Raw genomic sequence first — 19,477 nt, 5'->3', positions numbered from 1 at the left:
GTACCAGTCAGATCTGATTTGACGGTACACACGCATACCCACAAATAATAATAATAAAAACATTTAAAAAAGGGGGGAAATATAGACCAGAATTTAAAATTCTAATGGACTCTAGACTTTCTGGACCCTTGAAACTATTACCCTGAGATAATCTTTGAACTTTAAACTAAAAATATCCCCTGAATCTGTATACATTGTTTTTCACACTGGATCTTTCCTCTTTCATTTACCCATCCCTCCCTCCACCCCATCAAATTGTGTGACCCTATGATTAAGCACCTCCCCTCCTTGGATCCTTGTACTCATTCTATAATAATGGTCTTATACAGTATTTGTCTTTATGAAACTGAATTAGTTCACTTAGCATAATGCTCTCCAGTCTCTCCCATGTACAAAATTTTATCAACATTGTATGTAATCCAGGACAAAATAAAAAAATTATATATATATATATATATGTGTAAAAAAATCCCTGAAGTTGTCTTAAAATAAAACAACAATTTAGCTTCACTAGCACTGGAAAAGTCTACAGGCACTCCTCCAAATTATTGAGGAGCAATGATTTTAGTTTGAGGACTAAGGCACATCTGATTCAGGCTATTGCCTTTCTGATCACTTGCTTTATCTGAGAGCTAGACATGAATAAGGATTACAGAAGAAGAATAGATACCTTTGAGCTGTGGTGTTGGAGTGGAGTACTGAACGTGGTATGGACTGCCAAAAGAAAAAACAAATATTTCCTGGAGAAAGTACATCCAGAGGAAAAGATGATAAGGCTTTATCTAACATACTTCAGGCGTGTTGCTAGGAGAGGCTATCCCTTGGAGAGGAACATCATGCTTGGAAAGGCATAGGGTCAGCAGAACAGAGGAAGACCCTTACCAGGTAGGTGGACATGGTGACTGCTACAATGGGTTGTAGTATGTCAGAAAGTGTGAGGAGGGCACAGGTTAGGACAGGGTTCAGATCTGTTGTTCATAGGGTTCCTATGGGTCATACAACAACATAACAGTAAAGAATATCTGCCTTGAACGTTGTGTCTTTTCAAGATCTGTTTATATGGGATCAAATTGACAATGTTGTTATGTGCCATCAAGTTGGAAAAAATAGCAAATTGACAATATCAGCTTGAGAACTCAGGAGATTTAGGGGCAGTGAGTTTATGTTTATGGGGGACGAGCAGATTGGAAAAGGAGGGTAAGTAAGAATGGTTAAAGAACAGCAAGGATGTGACCAACATCAGTGAGTTGTACAAGTAGAAACTGTTGACTTGGGGTCTGTTTTGCTGTGTGTATTTGCAACAACAGCAAAATAAATAAGAGGGTTGTTGTTGTTATGTGCCATCGATTTGCTTGTGACTCATAGCGACCCTATGTACAACAGCCCTAAACTCTGCTCTGTCCTGTGCCAATCTCACTGTCTCTGACACATCTCCCCCATTACCCCAGTCACTGAATCAATCCACCTCATAGAGGCTCTTCCTTTTCTGCACTGTCCTTCCACCCTCCCAAGCATGACGTCCTTCTCCAAGGACTGGACCCTCCTTGCAACATGTCCAAAGTATGTCAGACAAAGCTTCAGAATTCTTGCCTGCAAGGAGCTGCCTGGTTTAACCCTCTCTAGGATGAACCTGTTTGTTTTCTTAGCAGTCCATGGTACACTGAGTACTTCTCCAGTGCCACAGCTCAAAGGCATCAATTCTCCTTCTATCCTCTCTAGTCATTGTCCAGCTCTCTGATGCATAGCAAATGATTGCAAAAACCACGGCCTGTATCAGGTGCACCTTAGTCTCCAGAGTGACACTATTGCTATTCAGTACTTTGGAGAAGTCCCTAACAGCAGACTTTCTCATTGCAATACGTCTTTTAATTTCCTGGCTGCTGGTGCCAAGAATGTCGACTATGGAGCCAAGCAGACTAAAGCTATTAACAATCTCAGTCTCTTCACCATACATCCTGATGCTGCCAATTGGTCCAGTGGTGAGAATCTTTGTCTTCTTGATATTGAGCCTTAATCCTTATTGAAGGCTGCAGTCCTGGCCCTCTGCAGCAAGTGCTGCAAGTCCTCCACAGTTTCAGCAAGCAGGGTTGTGTCATCTGCATAACACAGATTGTTGATGAATCTTCCTCCAATCCTCATGCCACACTTCTCATACAGCCCCAAAAGAAGCAGAGTAAGATTCCCCCGAATTATCCTTCCTCCTTTGCTAACCTGTTCCCCTGTGTTCTTCAGGTTGCCGGGGAGTTGCAGCTCCCTCCTCTGAGGACATCTTCATGCTGGCTGAAGCCAATGCCTGTTGGAACCTGGCTGCCCTGCTTTGCATGGAGGAGGACACTTTCCTCAGGACGGTGGAGCTGCTGGGCACAGTCAAGGGTTTTGACCTGTCTCAGCTGATGGTCTTGAAGGAGAAGGCGATACAGGTAGAACTTACACCACAGGGAGAGTATGACCTAGAGAACAACACCAACAGTTGCCATCCTTCTGTGTATAGATAGCCTCTCTTCAGGGGCGTTCATTCACACTGTCCTGTTAGCTCAATACTGTGCAGTTTTCCATCTGAGAAGTGAGGAAGTTTCTAACTCCCTCCTCCTTAGGACTGTGGCAGAGAATGAGCGGATTTGGCACGGGGTGGATGCTCAGGGAATAAAATTCTGTGCATGCTCTGGTGCCCCTGACCGTGACGGTTCCAGGGATTGTGCATTTTCTCCTTCCAAAAGGAGAAGCCCAACTGCTGTTTGCAGCAGGCTTTCTCCAAATCTGCTGCCAATCTGCCTGGAAATGTAGCAGCAAAGAGTCAAAAGAAGGCTGAAAGTTGCTTGCCATCTTTAAAACGGTTCATTTTAGTGGTTTGTTTTGGATCTTAGTTGGTAGAATAGTTATACCTTTTTTGGTTAAAAAAATTCTTTAATATTACATTTATAACTATTTTTAAAAATGAGTCCAGAAAATAATAAGAAAGAAAAGCAAAAATTAATAAAACAGAAACATAAAAATAGTTGCTTCAATTAAAAGTGGAGGGGGGATAAATGAAATAAACTACAACTTAATTTAATAAAGAAAAAAAGAGATACATGTACAAGGCAAAATATAACATAGGGAAATAATAAAGAGTAAATTTTTTAAATTCAGGAAAAAAGAAGAACATCAATCATAATCCGTTATCAGAGTTAAGCACTATTAATATTTTGGCATATAGCTTCCCAGATTTCTGTTAATGAGTGTAAAGTATATTTATATAATTCACATGTATAAAAAAAAACCCAAAAGATGGGATCAGATTAATTTACTTTTCTGCTTTCCATACTTGACAGCATAGAGTGCATATTTTCCAATATCAGAAAACGTATTTCGCTATTTTTAGGAGCCATATCATATTTCATTTCATGACTGAATCTTATTTATTTAGCCAACTGTTAAATTTTGCTAAGCTAAGATTGCTTCTATCTTTTTCATGCCACAAAGAATGCATTTCTGTATATAACTTTGGGCATTTGTCTCATTATTTCCTTAGACCATATTCCCAGGGATAGAGTTTCTGGGTCAAAGAGTATAAATATTTTAATAGCTTTTAATACAGATAGCCAAATTGTACTCCAAAAATTGTATGCTAGTTGATGTTCTCAGTAGTGTCAAACAAGGCTGTCCTGTATCCCTCGCCTTCCCAGTGGCACAGCCTCCCTTTTCACTCCTTGTCAACATGAGCCAATGAAGGAATCTTTGATTGCTTTTCATATACATTTATTTAAATCAATTGAGATAGCACTTTGCGCATGTGTTTATTTCTGGCATCCTGGAAATACTGACCACATCTTTTGCTTGTTTTTCTCTAAGAGTAGCGATCTTTTTATTGATTTAAAAGTTACAATTTACCCCTTATTTTTATAACTTACAAATAGAAGAATGTATCATTTACCCTTTAATTATACACATAAAATACATATAGTTTATCTTATAAATGAATTTATTAATTACCCTGTATTGATTTATGTGAATCCTCTGTGGGTGTAGCCTATGGGTGTAGCCTGTGGTGGTGTAGTCTGGCGGTACAGTCTGTGGTGGTGTAGTCTGTGGTGTAGCCTGTGGGTGTAGTTTGTGGTGGTGTAAGCCTGTTGATGTAGCTTGTGGGTGTAGTCTATGGTGGTGTAGTCCATGGTGGTGTATCTGGTGGTGTAGCCTAAGGTGTAGCCTGTGGTGGTGTAGCCTGGTGGTGCTGTCTGTGGTGGTGTAGTCTGGTGGTGTAGCCTGTGGCTATTGTTTTTGGTGGTGTGGTCTGTTGATGTAGCCTGTGAGTGTAGTCTGGTGGTGTGGCCTGTGGTGGTGTAGTCTGTGGTGGTGTAGTCCGTGGTGGTGTATCTGATGGTGTAGACTGTGGTGCTGTAGCCTGTGGGTGTAGTCTGTGGTGGTGTAGCCTGGTGGTGCTGTCTGTGGTGGTGTAGTCTGGTGGTATAGCCTGTGGGTGTAGTTTGTGGTGGTGTAGTCTGTGGTGGTGTAGTCCATGGTGGTGTATCTGGTGGTGTAGCCTAAGGTATAGTCTGTGGCTGTGTAGCCTGTTGATGTAGCCTGTGGGTGTAGTCTGTGGTGGTGTAGTCTGGTGGTGTGGCCTGTGGTGGTGTAGTCTGTGGTGGTGTATCTAGTGGTGTAGTCTAGTGGTAACTGTAACCCAAAGACCACACCTCTCTGGCAGTTAGACTCCACTAGTAGCTCCAAGGGAGAAAGCCTGGAAATGTCCTCCGGCACAAGTTACAGCTTTGGAACTCCAGTGGAGGGTCAGTTATGAGCTTGAGTTTGCTCTGACTTGACAACAATGAGAGATATTAAAAAAACCCACCAAAACAACCCAACAACAAACCATATATGTATTTTACTCCTTTGTCTGCTTTATATGCTTTCCTAATGTTTCATCTGAGCAAGCCTTTTTTTTACCTGAAGGTTTGGGACATGCCTCTGTACTGGAAAGAGTACCACATTGTCTCCCTGGGACGCATCGCTCTGGCTCTAAATGAGAGTGAGCTGGAGCAGCTGGACCTCAGCTCCATTGACACAGTGGCTTCCATAAGCCAACAGACAGAATGGACTCCAGGACAGGTGGGTAGATGTTTCTGGATCTTAAAAATATTCTGTTTCTCTTTGCTTGTTTTCCTTGGCATCCTTGAACATATTAATAACACGTTGTTGTTATGTGCCGCTGAGTCGTTTGCGACTCATAGCGACCCTATGTACAGCAGCCCTAAACCGTGCTCTATCCTGTGCCAATCTCATTGCCTCTGACACACCCATCCCGATTACCCCAGTCACTGAATCAATCCACCTCATAGAGGGTCTTCCCCTCCTGCGCTGTCCCTCCACTCTACCCAGCATGGTGTCCCTCTCCAAGGACCTGTCTCTTCTTACAACATGTCCAAAGTATGTCAGATGAAGTCCCAGAATCCTTGCCTCCAAGGAGTAGCCTGGTTTAACCCTCTCCACGATGAATCTGTTTGTTTTCCTGGCAGTCCATGGATGGTACATTCAATACTCTTCTCCAGCACCACAGCTCAAAGGCGTCAATTCTCCTTCTATCCTCCCTAGTCATTGTCCAACTCTCTGATGCATAACAAGTGATTGCAAAAGCCATGGACTGTATCAGGCACACCTTAGTCTCCAGAGAGACACCATTGCCCTTGAGTACTTTAGATTTATTGTTATATTTTTATATTAATGTTTTATTAATAATATAGTTCTTAAATTTTTATTTTATACTGATTTGCTTATAAAGTTTGTGTACATTTTGTTTCACACTATCCTTCATTCATATTGTGTTTCATATCATCATTCCTGTGCATTATGTTTTATAAAATTAAATCACCATTGTACTATTCCCATCATTATCCTGTCTTTTCCGGTCTCTGCTGGATCTTTCCCACTTCCTTTAGCTTCTCCTTGAGTATGATAATACGATTTATCATACCTGCTTTAAAATAATTGCTGATAATCCCACCATCACGATCATTCCCAAATGTGTTTCTATTGGCTATCTTCTCCCTTGCTTACAGGCCATATCTTTCTGCTTATTTGAAATCCTGGTAGTTTGGATTGAATGTTGGGCGTTGTGAGTGTTATGATTTTTGCTTGTTAGATTTAGTTAAAATTCCTTTAACGGACATTGAATTTTGTTCTATCATATAGTTACCTGACCTTCTAATTGGTTCAATACTTTTAAAAAGTCTTTCAGCAATTTAATTTTTCTTTAATCAATATAAGAAACCGGTATGATGTTGCATCCGTTAACTGGGTTTTTGGGTTGGTTTTTTTTTTAACATCTATTAACTTTTGAAAGTTTTACAACAGTTAAAGTATCTTTGCATCTATATATGAAGGTTAAAAAAGAAAAAATCCCTACCTCCCTGCCAAAATAGAAGAATAACCAATTTTCACCATCAAGTAAAAGTAAAAACTGGGATTCTTTTTTAAATTAGTCCCCGGAGGCATTTAGGAACTTAGCTGTAGTCTGCTTCACTGACACTGTGATAAACTGAAGTGTAGGGTGGCTCTGGTTTTGTTTGGGTTTTCTTTCCCATACGAAATACTCATGGATTAAGTCCTGAGAATGTTCCAATTGTAAGGCAGGGATCCTTGAATTCCACCACTTGCATGCTCCTTTGTTTGGACACTGGAGGGTGAGTGAGGCAAGTTTTTCTGGACCCATGTCCACGACCTTATAGTCATTAAGGTCAAAAAAGTCATTGTCTCCTCCTTGGTATCCCATGTCTGGAAATCTACTCAGTACCGCAAGACACCAGCCAATCCCACCAAGTCCTTTCACAAACTGGGATCCTTCTTGTGACTTATCTGTGACAATTTCCAATGTAGCTCCAAACTTTTTGTAATTATTAGCAAACCATTCCAGTAGGGACGTGCTCTCAGTCAGCTCCTGTGCTTGTCTTGTCTCTTTTATCTGTGAAATGAGATGTATCCTTCTCTTGTTCTGAAGTAAGATGGAGAATTTTCTCCTCTTCTGTGCCTTGGCAATGAAGAACAGATCTCATTACAGCCAGACTTTCACAGACTATTAGGATCTCTACAGCTCCCATTTTCAGAGCCTTTAGTGTACCTCCAACTCCAAAACAGTACTTGCCTGGTTCCTGGCTCATTTCATCAAAATATCATCCTGTTCATTTCTTCTCTTGAACGAACTGCACCTTGGAGAGGACTTCAGTAGATAACACAATAATGGCTTGATTGAATCTATTTTCACCACTGTAGGAGATACCAGCTAATTTCAAAACTTTTGATTGCAATCTCTGATCAAACATATCCAATTGATTGAGTTCAGTTGTAAAGTCAGTTGATCCAGCTAAAATGAGACCAGCTACATTCACTTAGTCCCCAGAAATGAACAGCTGCACAGCAGTCTCAGCTACTTTCCAAACGTGTGTCGTTTTTCTGTTCTTGAATGGGCAAAATACAAGGCACACTGACCTCTTCTACTGTGTTTCTTTGGAAGATCCACTGTGAGTTTGTGCAGGACTTCTCTTGTGTTTTCCTGGAGTGTGCCAAAAAAGCACACCACTACCATCTCTTACAAGGGAGCCAAACTGGCTATCATCCAAGAGTAGTGCTTGTAAGAGCCTCTGTATGGAATTTGTTATCACAGAAATACAAGGGCATATTAATTGTTCTGAAAGGCTCAAGGTCAACGTTGACTTTCTTTCTCTTTCCTTCTTCTGTTGCGATTGTTCCACAGTAAACAAGCAGACCGTTTAGAGAGACTTGGTGATAAAGTTTGAATCTTTGTTGTACAGAGGTAATGGCTCCCAGGACTGAAAGGGTTGACTCATGATTTAATGATAGATGTAGTCCCAAAGGCAACTGCTAACTTTTTGACCTCTCAAGGTATCTGGTCTTTGGGAGGAATGATCAGTGATATCATGCTCTACACTTAAAAAAAATATTTTATATTGGTTTGCTTACAAAGTTTGTATACATTGTGCTTCACACTATTTTTTTTAAATGAAACTTTTATTTTATATTGGTTTACTTTCAAAGTTCATGGACACTGTTTTTCACAGTAGATCTTTCCCATTTTCTTTACCCACCCCTCCCTCTAACCATTAGCTTCACACTATTATTCATTCACATTGCGTTTTATACAATCATTACCATCTGAGGATTCTACTGAATACTCTAAAGAGTTCTCCATTCTGGATGCTGGGTTCATGAAGTATTCCCTCATCCAACTCAACTCTGGGAATTGTCAATTTTACGGCTTTCTTAGGACTCGTTCCCTGTCTATATGGAGCTTTACCTCTTGAGTATGCAAATCAGTGATTAAGCAAAGACTTGAGTTGTCATTGCAGATATTGAAGGCTTATTTTTGTGCAGTTGTTTTCCCCTCCAGTACTCTTGTCTCACAAATTATAAGTGCTCTAGTTTCTTTGATGCTAATCTCATTCCTGTGCGGTCCATCAGGTGAGGTCCATGTGTATAGTTGCCATTCATGTTTTTTTAAAAAAGGTATTTGTGATAAATAAATCATAGATTGTACAAAATTCACTCACTTTATCCCCAGTCTCATTTCTGTACCCAAGTCTATAATTTCCAGACCTAACCTTGCTTGCTGAAAGTGAGGAGGACTTAAAACACTTGCTGCAAAAGAGTGAGGACTACAGCCTTCAATATGGCTTATATCTCAACGGCAAGGAAACAAGAATCTTCACCACTGGACCAACAGACAACATTGAGATAGATAGAGAAAAGTTTGAAGTTGTCAACAATTTCATCTCACTTTGATCCATAGTCAACACCTGTGGTATCAGCAGTTAAGGAGTCAAAAGGTGTATTGCATTGGGAACATCTGAGCTCTCCAAAGTGCTATGGGACCATGATGTCAGTTTAAAGTTCAAGGTGCATCTGATTCAAGTCATGGTCTTTTCAATCACTTTCTAAGTACCTGAGAGTTGGACAGAAAATAAGGATGACAGAAGAAGAATTGATGCCTTTGAGCTGTGATATTGAAGAAGAGTACTGAATATCCCATGGACTACTGGTCTATGGAGGATGGATGATTCATTCACAACCTACATTATCCAAATGACACAACCTTGCTTGCTGAAACTGAGGAGTTTGAAGCATTTGCTGAAAAAGTCAAAGACTGCAGTCTTTCAATATGGATTGCATCTTAGCATCAGGAAGACAAAGATCTTCACCACCAGGCCAATAGGCAATATCATGATAAACAGAAAAAGGACTGCAGTTGATAATTATGTCATCTTTCTTGGACCAATAATCAGCACTTGGGAACAAGCAGTCAGGAAGTCAAAAGATGAGTTGCACAGGTAAAAGCTATTGTCAAGGACTTCTGCAAAATGCTAAAGAGCAATGATGTTAATTTTGAGACTAAGGTGCACTAGATTCGGGCCATGGTCTTCTCAATTGCTTGTTATGCTTATGAGAGCTGGACAGGGACTAAAGATGACAGAAAAAGGATTGATGCCTTTTGAGTTGTGGTGCTGTTGAAGAGTGCTGAACATAGCATGGACTTTCAAAAGAACAAATAAATCTGTCCTGGAGAGAGTGAAACCAATTTGCTCCTTGGAGGCAACAATTTTGAAATTCTGTCTCACAAATTTTGAGTATACTGATAGGAGAGACCTGTCATTGGAGAAGGATATAATGCTTGGAAGGGTAAAAGGTCAATGCAGGATAGGAAAACCCTGGATGAGATGGACTGAAACAGTGACTGTGGCAATGAGGTCAAGTCTGTCAGAGTCTTGGCTCAAGATAGGGCAGGATTCAGAGTCATTGTTCAAGAGCCACTATGAGTTGTAGTCGACTTGATGGCAACAACAACACCAACTCAAAGAGTAAATAATTATATCTTGGATAAAGTGCAACCATGGTTCTCCTTAGAGGTAAGGACAATGAAACTTTACCTCAGGTACTTTGGGACATGTTGTTGGATGGGTACACTCCCTGGAAAAAGACATCAGTAAGAGAGGAAGACCCCGCAATGAGATGGGTTAACACAGTGACTATAGAAATGGGCTTAACCTAAAACAAGGAAAGAATAAAGTAGATGAATGAGATCTTCTAAGAATCAAGTTCCTATGTACATCCAAAAACTTTTCCAACAGGGTAAAAAGGAAAGCCATAGACTGCAAAAAAAAAATTGGAAATGACATGTCTGATAAGGGACTTACACCTAGAATTTATACAATACTCCAGCACCCCAACAAGATAAACAACTCAGTCGCAAAGTGGGCACAGGATATGAACAGACCCTTCACCAAAGAAGATAATCATCTGGAGAACAAACACATGAAGAAATGTTCAAAATCCCTAGCTGTAAGAGATTCAAATCAAAACAACTACGAGATATCATCTCACCCCAGTAACAATAGCAAAACTTAACAAAGCAGCAGACAATAAATGCTCACAAGGTTGTGGAGAAACTGGAACCCTTATTCACTGTTGGCAGGGGTGTAAAATGGTGCAACCACTATGGAAGGCGGTATGGCGTTTTCTCTAAAAATTGCAAATATAAATAACATTTGATCCAGCAATTCCACTACTGGGAATAAGAAACCAGAAGTGTCACCCAAACAAATATATGCACACCCATGTTTATTGCAGTGCTATTCACAATAGCAAAGAGATAGAAGCAATGCAAGTGTCCATCAACAAATGAATGGATAATGAAGTGGTGGTATATTCACACAATGGAATACTATGTAGCACTGAAAAATAAGGAATTAATAAAATATTATACTAAATGGGTAACCCTGGATAACTCATTATGCTGAGTGTCAGTTACAAAAGGACAAAAACTGCATAATACAACTGTTATAAAACAGGACTGCCATGGGGGCTGGGGGAAGACTAGGAAAAGAGAGGATAAATAATGGACACTGCATTTAAATCTATGAGGGAAAGAACTGTCTACAAGAAATATATGATTAGGTATTACTTGCATGACAACAGTCCAGAATAAAAGGTGCATAGCCAAGTGGACCGTGGGACAGGTGGGAGGGAGGAAATTGTGCAACAATGAAGGAATCTTGTTAAAGCCAACTGTTGAGGGGGTAGGGAGGAAAATGTGCAACAATGAATGAGTAGAAATTCAAGTTTTCTATAAAATTTTATTAAAATAATCAATAAGAAAAAAACCAAATAAAAAAGAAATGGGCTCACGTGTGTCAGATATTATGGGAATGGCACAAGGTCATGTTCATGTTCATATTCAACAAGATTGCTATGAATTGTACTCAACTCGATGGCACCTAACAACAGCAGTCTTTTGAACTTGTTTTTCCAAATTCTTAGCTCACTGGTCCACTGGGCTAGTTGGGTCCCCTACCTGCACTGTGGCTTGGAAAATGCTTTTAGATAGCGACAGGGCAATTTTCAGAGTTCGTCTTGTTTATTTTCCTTGTTTTTAATTGTTTGTGGTAGGAGAGAAATGCCAGTGACAGTTAATCCTTCTGGGCTGAAACAGGTCTTCTTCCCAGAATTTTAATTGTGTTAATTAGGAGGGGCATTTACAGGTGTTTACTGTCATTATTTTGATTTTAAGGTAACTATGTCTCCGTCATCGTGTATAGCAAGAGACTTAACATTCTATCAAGTTAGCATTCCAACTAAAATGTGCATTTTTGTCATGAGTTTTTGCAAAAAACTTCATTATTGACTTCAATCGTGTACTTCCCAATCCCTGAAGAGTCACTCTGGCCAGGGGCAGATGTGTTGGTAGACCAGGCATACATCCGGAAGTGGAGCCTGGATCAGCATGAACACCTGAATTGAGAATGGAGCATTGTTATCATGGAGCTGTGATGGCCTAATAGCAAGAAGCTGAGCTGCAGTCCTGAAGGTATGTGGTTTGAAGCCACAAGCTGCTCTTCAGAACAATGAGCAATCTTCTCTCATGTGATTAATTGCTTCTGAAAACCTGCTGGAGGGTCTGCTATGGGTTGGTTCTAACTTGACAGTATACAACAACAATAACAATGTCTGAATAAAGGAGTTCTGCTGGTGCAATAGTTAAGTGCTTGACAGCTGAAGAAAATGTCAGCTGTTCAAATCCACCAGTGACTCTGCAGAAGACCTTCGAGATTGTTGTTGTTATGTGCCATCAAGTTGCTTGCGACTCATAGCGACCCTATGTACAAGAGCTCTAAATGCCATTCTATCTTGTGCCAACCTCGCCATCTCGAACACACTTATTCCCACCACTCCACTCACAGAATTGATCCATCTCATCAAAAGTCTTCCTCTCCTGCGCCATCCCTCCACTCTGCCAAACATGATGTCCCTCTCCAAGGACCAGTCCCTCCTTGCAACATGCCCAAAGTATGTCAGACGAAGCTTCAGAATCCAAGGAGCATTCTGGCTTTACTCTTTCCAGGATAAACCTGTTTGTTCTCCTAGCAGTCCATGGTATATTCAACACTCTTCTCCAGCACCACAGGCCAAAGGCATCAATTCTCTTTCTATCATCCCTGTTCACTGTCCAACTCTCTGACGTATAGCACGTAATTGTGAAGACTATAGCCTGGATCAGGCACATTTTAGTCTCCAGCCTGACATCGTTGCTCTTCAGTACTCTTGAGAAGTTCCTCACAGCTGACTTTGCCAATGCAATTCATCTCCTGATTTCCTGGCTGCTGTTACCAAGAGTGTTGACTGTAGAGCCAAGTAAACTAAAACTGTTAACTATCCCAGTCTCTTCACCATCCATACTGATGCTGCCAATTGGCCCAGTGGTGAGAATCTTTGTTTCCTTGATGCTGAGCTTCAGTCCATATAGGAGGCTGCAGTCCTTGACCTTCTGTAGCAAGCACTTCAGGTCCTCCTCAGTTTCAGCAAGTAGGGTTGTGTCATCTGCATAACGCAGGTTATTGATGACTCTTCCACCAATCCTGATGCCACATTCCTCCTCGTACAGCCCAGCATCTCGGATGCTCTGTTCTGCATACAGATTGGAAAGGTACAGAGACAGAATACATCCCTGATGGACCCCCTTCTTGATTTTGAACCATGTAGTGTCTCCTTGCTCTGTTCTGATGACTGCTTCTTGGTCCAAGTATAGGTTTCGCATTAGCACAATCAAATGTTCTGGGATCCCCATTCTTCTCAGAGTCAGCCACAGCTTGTTGTGATCCACACAGTCAAAAGCCTTTGCATAGTCAATGAAGCACAGATAGACATTCTTCTGGTATTCTTTGCTTTCTGCCAAGATCCATCTAACATTAGCTGTAATATCTTTAGTACCACGACCTCTTCTAAATCCAGCCTGCACATCTGGCAGTTCTCTGTTGACATATTGTTCCAAATTGTAGGTGTAATGAAGTGAAATATTCCGAGATGAAGAGACTATTTCGGATTATATGATGGACCCAGTGCAATAAAGAAAAAAAAAAGGTACTTATAAGAGTGAGTTAGGCTCTTCTGGAGATGCTGTGTAGCGGCATTCGAAATGGTCCAGCATCTGACCTACCATCATAGGCTGCCCTACAACACAGCTTCTAACCAAACTAGGCTGTCCTGAACCGCTGGTAACAGAATTGTTTACATTTATACCACGAAGGTTGGAAAAGCACCAAAATCTGTATGTGGTGTGTGCCCAGGTCGACTAAGAGGGGTCCGTGCTGTGAGACCTAAAGTTCTCATGAAGTTGTCAAAACCAAAAAAAGATGTCAGCAGAGCTTACGGTGGTTCCACGTGTGCTAATTGTGTCTGTGCCAGGATCAAGCGTGCTTTCCTTCTTGAGGAGCAGAAAATGGTGTGAAAGTACTGAAGGCACAAGCACAAAGTCAGAAAGCTAAATGAAAAATGGCCCGTCTTTAATAAAAGCATACGCCCTGTTCTGTTAAAAAAAAAAAAAAAGAGTAAGTTAGGAGCATCACAGATACAGAAGATTTGGCAAGTATGGATCTAGAGAGAGAAGATTTGAGGCCTCAGTGCTGTCGACTTTGAAGATGGAGGCGGTAACCATGAGTCAAGGAATACAAGTGGCTTCTGGAAGTTGGAAAAGGCCAGGAGACAAATCCTCCCCTAGGTCTTCCATAAGGAATGCAGACTTGCAGACCTATTTGAGCACTTCTGGCCTCCAGAACGACAAGATGATGTATTTGTGTCTCCATCTGAGCTCATTTGTTATAGCCGCAATAGGAACAATCCAGAGTGGTTCCCTAAAGGAAAAACCAGGGTGTTATTATCAAACAAAGAAGAATGAATGGAGGGCAGACAAAATCAATACATGTCCCCTAATCTGATGAGAGATTTGTGATTAGGCTTGCCACGTCACATGACTCTGACTGGCAACTCATTTCTCCTCACGGAGTTTTCAAGCCCGGTCCCTGTCCCCGAAGAGCGGAATACCAAGCTGAGTGGCCCTGTCTCTCCCAGGCCTGTCTCCTACAGCTCTCTGAAGTTCCTCTCCTCGACAGGTGGCAAAGCTGGAAACCCTCCTTTTTGTACAATAGCTGGTGAGCAGCTTCCCTGCTGACACCCAGCTGATGGGTGTTGGGGGTGAGGGTAGGATGATACATTTAGTGCTGGGTCATAACAACCCTCGTGACATTACTGCCTTCATGGGCATATGAAGCACTTGCAATGCTAGCACCTGCCCCTGCTGACATAGACCCCAGGGGTCATTTTGGTGTCTATACCCTACACCCCACTCCCTCCAATCCCCTTTGCCTCTGCAAATCAGTTCCTCCTTGTAGGTAGTCCCAGGCATTCTTTTCCTCCTTGGTTTGTCTGTAGACAGTCCCCACAAGGTGTCTGTCTCCACCCGCATTCCCCATCTCTATATCTAATTTGGTTTTTAAAAACAACTTAGAAAGGAGTTACAGCTTATGATATTCAGGAATGATCCAACTTGCTGTTGTTATGTACTGTTGAGTTGCTTGCAACTCATAGTGACCCTGTGTTCAAGAATCATATACTCTGCTCTATCCTGTGCCAACCTCATTATCTACGACACACCTACTCCCACTACCCCAATCACTGAATTGATTCATCTCATTGAGGGTCTTCCTCTCATGTGCTGCCCCTCCACTCTGCCAAACATGATGTCTTTCTCCAAGGACCAGGACCTCCTTGCAACATCCTCAAAGTATGTCAGATGAAGCTTCAGAATCCTTGCCTCCAAGGAGCAGTCTGGTTTCACCCTCTCCAGGACAAACCTGTTTGTTCTCCTAGCAGTTCATGGTATATTCAATACTCTTCTCCAGCACCACAGCTCAAAGGCATCAATTCTTTCTATCATCCCTAGTCACTGTCCAGCTCTCTGATGCATAGCATACAATTGCAAAGACTATAGCCTGGACCAGGCCCACCTTAGTCTCCAGCCTGACATCATTGCTCTTCAGTACTAACAGAATAAAACAAAACTCAAACTCATTTCTGTCAAGTCAGGATTGACTCATGACTTGCCCTCTCGTGTGTTTCCGAGGTTGTCAATTACACAGGAGGAGACTGGCCATCATCGTTCTCCAGCACAGACACTGGTGGATCCAAATCATCAGAGCAATGAAGGCTTTGAGCTAACAACACAACTCTCTACACACCAAACTCTATTTCCAAGCAGTATTAGCTCCTGAGGGATAGGAATTAGTATGTCACCATGTGGTTTTGGAAGTGGGGTGGGCAGGAGCGCAATTTAATTCATACCAATATTCATAAAAATGAGTTAAAACAGGTAAAATGTTTGGAACAATTCCTGGCACTTGGGGCTCAATAAAAGTCAGTTGTTTTCATCGTTGTCCTCATCTTTGCTGCCCTGATCACCAGCAGCAGCATCTTACACTCTTGTCTCTCTGGATTAACGGCCTGGCTCACACGATGAGAGGGTTCGAGCGAGGAGAGGAATCCGAGGTTACTTTCACAGTAACGTTTTAGAATCTGTGCTTCTATGGCTCTCAATCTGGCTTGGACTGGTTTGAGAAGTTACACAGCACACTTCTGATATTAAAATACTCCCATTTGCAGTCTGGGGAAAACAGAAAAACATTCAACTTAGAAACGAAGGTATCTTTTCCCCCATGGCACTGTTATTAATTCCCATGGATGGCACGGAGATTTATCAACCTGTTTGGAGAGGATATGAAAAACGTAACATTTGCATGTATCATTTGCAGACAGTTGCTCGTCTTTAGCTTCCAATCAAATCCTTAAATGCATGCTCTTCGATTAATAGTCAGACCTGGAGGAACTACATTAACAGATAGTTCAGCTTAAAAACCAATATCAGGAAAAAAAAATTTAAAAAAACTATTATAGAAGCCAGGGGGATGAACAGAAAGATTGGAGTCTCCTAGTTATTCATTTCTCAGTGGTTAATAATGTCTGAAAGTGTCGGTGTTAATTGTCTTGGTATCATTACATAGATACTGGTCCTGTCATTTAAAGGAATAAAATTTGACTTATCACCTCGCAGGCTCAGCTTGCATCCTCCAGCTTTCAGTGGCAAGGACAATTTAATACCATATCTTGCAAGTAATTTGATTTAAATTGTGTTTTTGCACTTCCATTTTAAAATGGGCATGCTTGGTAGCTGAGAAGTACACATTACTGAAAGTAAACTAGTGATACCTCATTGTAGGAAAAAGGCAAATACTAACTTATATCTCCATCCCCCCCCCCTCATACTTTAGCTTCTTCATTGACTTAGGCTCTGAAGGCAAGTGATCAGGTTTTAATCTTAGGACAATTATTTCCTAGCTGTGTGATATCAACCCAGCTATCTAACTTCTCTGTGCATTCATTTGCTCTTCTGTGAGATGAAGGTATTAATGAATACTTAGTGCATCGCGTTGTTGGCAGGAGTCAATGAAGTTGTTGGGTGCCGTTGAGTCAGCTATGACTCATAATGAGCCTCCGGATAACAGATTGAAACCTTGACCTCTCCGGCACCATCCTCACAAGCTCTTCATACTCAATCCTGTTGTGTCAGACACTGTGCCAATTCATCTCCTTGAAGGTCTCCTCTTTCACTGCCCCTCTACTTTTCTCAGCATGAAGTCTTTTCCAGAGGCTGGCATCCCCAAACACATCCTCAGAATTGTTGTTGTTGTTGTTATGTGCCATCAAGTCGCTTGCGACTCATAGCGACCCTATGTACAAAAGCTCTAAACGCCGTTCTATCCTGTGCCAACCTAGCCATCTCAAACACACTCAGTCCCACCACTCCACTCACAGAATTGATCCATCTCATCGAGGGTCTTCCTCTCCTTCACCATCCCTCCACTCTCCCAAACATGGTGTTCCTCTCCAAGGACCAGTCCCTCCTTGCAACATGCCCAAAGTATGTCAGATGAAGCTTCAAAATCCTTGACTCCAACAAGGAGCATTCTGGCTTCATTCTCTCCAGGACAAACTTGTTTGTTTTCCTAGCAGTCCATGGTATATTCAACATTCTTCTCCAGCACTATAGCTCAAAGGCATAAATTCTCTTTCTATCATTCCTATTCACTGTCCAACTCTCTGATGCATAGCACATAATTGTGAAGACTATAGCCTGGATCCTCAGAATTCGTGGGATGAAACATCCAATGAAGAAGTATGTTTAAAGGGCGTAAAATAGTGCTGATCATCCAATAAATGTTCCATAAAGCTTAACTGCTGTTATTTATGGAATCTTTGGTTGGTGCAAGTTATTAACATATTCAACTGCTAACCACAAGTCTAGATATTAGAGTTCACCCAGGGAAGCTTTGGAAGAGAGGCTGGATCTAATTCTGGAAAATTCTGGAAAAACAGCCTTTGGAAACCTTATTCTCTAACATATATAGAGTTGCCATGAATTGGCATCAATGTAAGGAAATGTTTCTGTCCATTTGATTGGTCATTGTGTTCACTGAGTTGCCCTCAACGATCACACAGTTCATAGTCACTGTAGGGAGTTTCAATTGCACCACACTTTGATTGCAATGTCTTTGACTATGTAGGAATGTGCATAAAAAATAATAATATCTAACATTTATTTACTTACTGATGTAGCTCAGCACTAGGAATGTTCTCAGTTCCAACCTACGTAGGTTAGATGAGTCTTTTTGCCCCTCCAGTAATAGTTTATTGTGTTTTTGGAGTAAGTAAACACTGAAGTTTAGGTTCCCATTCAACAATCTCTGAACAATTGTTCAGTGGTATTGGCTACACTCTTCACAATGTATGAACACTCATTATTGCCATTCTGATTGTCCTGTTTCCATTAATCTTGTTTCCCTTTAACTTATATCCTCATCCTTGTTTTGCAGTAATTGTTGACTGTTTCATACAGAGGTGGTTTTTTAAAGAAGAACAGTACTTACAGGTGATATTATTTTTTGAACTTATTTGTTTCTTTAACTACAAGGTGAGTTAATTTCAGTGCAAGATTTTAAGAGTAGTTTAAGACAAGAGTCCTTTTTAAATTTCTTGATATTATTTTTTAAAAAATCCCCCCACTTCCCTAAATCTTCCTCCAACCCCAAGTTCTCTCGTCTCAACCAATCCAGTGGATCTTCAAAGAGAAGCATTTTTCTCTTTCCTTTTTATCTTTTAAAAAGGAACTTAAAGTTCTGTCTCATATTTTTTCCTATTCTACCAGAATTTCTCCCTTGTTGCCTTGCTTATAATGGTTGGTGGAGGAGACTTGTCGTCATTTAGTTCTTCTGGTCTCAGAGTAGGTGAGGTCATGGTGCATGTAGACTATTTGTCCTGTAACTAGTACATTCTTTGAGCCTTTGTTGTATGTCTTTATTTTTCACTCTAGATGAGTACAGACCAATAATTATATTTTAGATGGCTATTGTGAAAAAGTTTCAAGATCCCAGACACTCCTTACCAAGCTGTTGCTATTGTTAGGTGTTGTTGAGTTGAGTATGATTTATAGCAACCCTGTGATGAACATCTCTGAGCCTTGCCCTATTTCACATCATCCTCACCATCTCTGAAACACTTAAGCCCGTTGTCACTGTAACTGTCTCGATTCACATTTCTAAGGATCTAGGATGTGGAATATAACTTTATAAATAATTTCATGCCAATTGACCAAGATACCCCAGGAGATAACAGTTCTAATCCTTGAAACCCAGAAACCCAGTGCCAACGAAGTGTTTAAGTGTGTCTAAGAAGTATTCATAACTGTACCCTTTGTGTGGCAAACAATATAGATGAATATAAGCTCATATAGTCGCATGGATACTTATGCATATGCATTTACCTATATAGATATCTGGGTGGCTGGCTGGGAGAGATTCATATTTATTTCTATTCTTCAAAAAAGTGATCCAGTCCATCCAGAATGTAGAAATTACCAAACATTATCATTAATATCACATGCATGTAAATCTTGCTGAAGATGATTCAAAACCAGTTAGAACAGTATGTCGACAAAGATATGCCAGAAATTTGAGCTGGGTTTAGGATAAGCTGTGGCATGAGGGATGTCCTTTTTTTAAATTAAATTTTATTAATTTTAATGAACATTTACAGAGATTTTGGGTTTCCATTC

General features: G+C 40.9%; 1 protein-coding gene and 1 pseudogene across 1 annotated transcript in view; one reads left to right on the top strand and one right to left on the bottom strand.

Moving 5' to 3' along the window:
* The window catches only part of OTOA (otoancorin), a 97,143-nt gene that overhangs the window by 66,779 nt on the left and 10,887 nt on the right, over positions 1–19,477 (top strand). The window contains exons 22-23 of the mRNA XM_006892693.1: positions 2,233–2,420; positions 4,930–5,085. Coding sequence (XP_006892755.1) covers positions 2,233–2,420; positions 4,930–5,085 — 344 coding nt within the window. The remainder of the gene's footprint in view (positions 1–2,232; positions 2,421–4,929; positions 5,086–19,477) is intronic.
* LOC102877558 lies at positions 6,452–7,909 on the bottom strand (annotated as a pseudogene).

This window comes from Elephantulus edwardii, unplaced genomic scaffold (assembly GCF_000299155.1).
Source record: "Elephantulus edwardii isolate Elephantulus edwardi_28Jun2011 unplaced genomic scaffold, EleEdw1.0 scaffold00117, whole genome shotgun sequence".
NCBI lineage: Eukaryota > Metazoa > Chordata > Mammalia > Macroscelidea > Macroscelididae > Elephantulus > Elephantulus edwardii.
Note: the sequence above shows the minus strand (reverse complement) of the source record. Positions and strands in the feature narration are given on the sequence as shown.